Raw genomic sequence first — 282 nt, 5'->3', positions numbered from 1 at the left:
TATACATATACACACGCAAATAGTAGCAGTAAATGTCAACATCAGTACTTACACAGTCAAGTGGTAAATGACAGCCTTGACACCCCGCGGCCTTTCGAGGAAATTGTAGACCCTCGCCTGAGAACGACGATACCTCACGTCTCTCCGTGAGGTCTTGTAGTTGAGGGGCTTCCCCAGCAGGCTCATCCTGGGTTGATGGAGACGGGAACCGCCCACTCGACCTAACCGACGGAAGTCATGCCCACTGCGAGAAGAGGGAGAGGCGTGTTAGGTACTGACATA

The 282-nt window shown here is 52.1% G+C and overlaps 1 protein-coding gene across 3 annotated transcripts in view; it reads right to left on the bottom strand.

The window, feature by feature from the left end:
- Positions 1-244, bottom strand: part of LOC119593036 (potassium voltage-gated channel subfamily KQT member 1-like) — a gene marked incomplete in the record, with an annotated part of 139545 nt that extends 139301 nt beyond the window's left edge. For all 3 annotated transcript variants that reach the window (XM_037941933.1, XM_037941932.1, XM_037941934.1), the window contains 1 exon segment: positions 53-244. In XM_037941933.1, coding sequence (XP_037797861.1) covers positions 53-186 — 134 coding nt within the window.
- Positions 245-282: the final 38 nt, after the last annotated feature.

This window comes from Penaeus monodon, chromosome 31 (assembly GCF_015228065.2).
Source record: "Penaeus monodon isolate SGIC_2016 chromosome 31, NSTDA_Pmon_1, whole genome shotgun sequence".
Classification (NCBI taxonomy): Eukaryota; Metazoa; Arthropoda; class Malacostraca; order Decapoda; family Penaeidae; genus Penaeus; species Penaeus monodon.
This window is presented reverse-complemented; position numbering and strand designations above follow the sequence as displayed.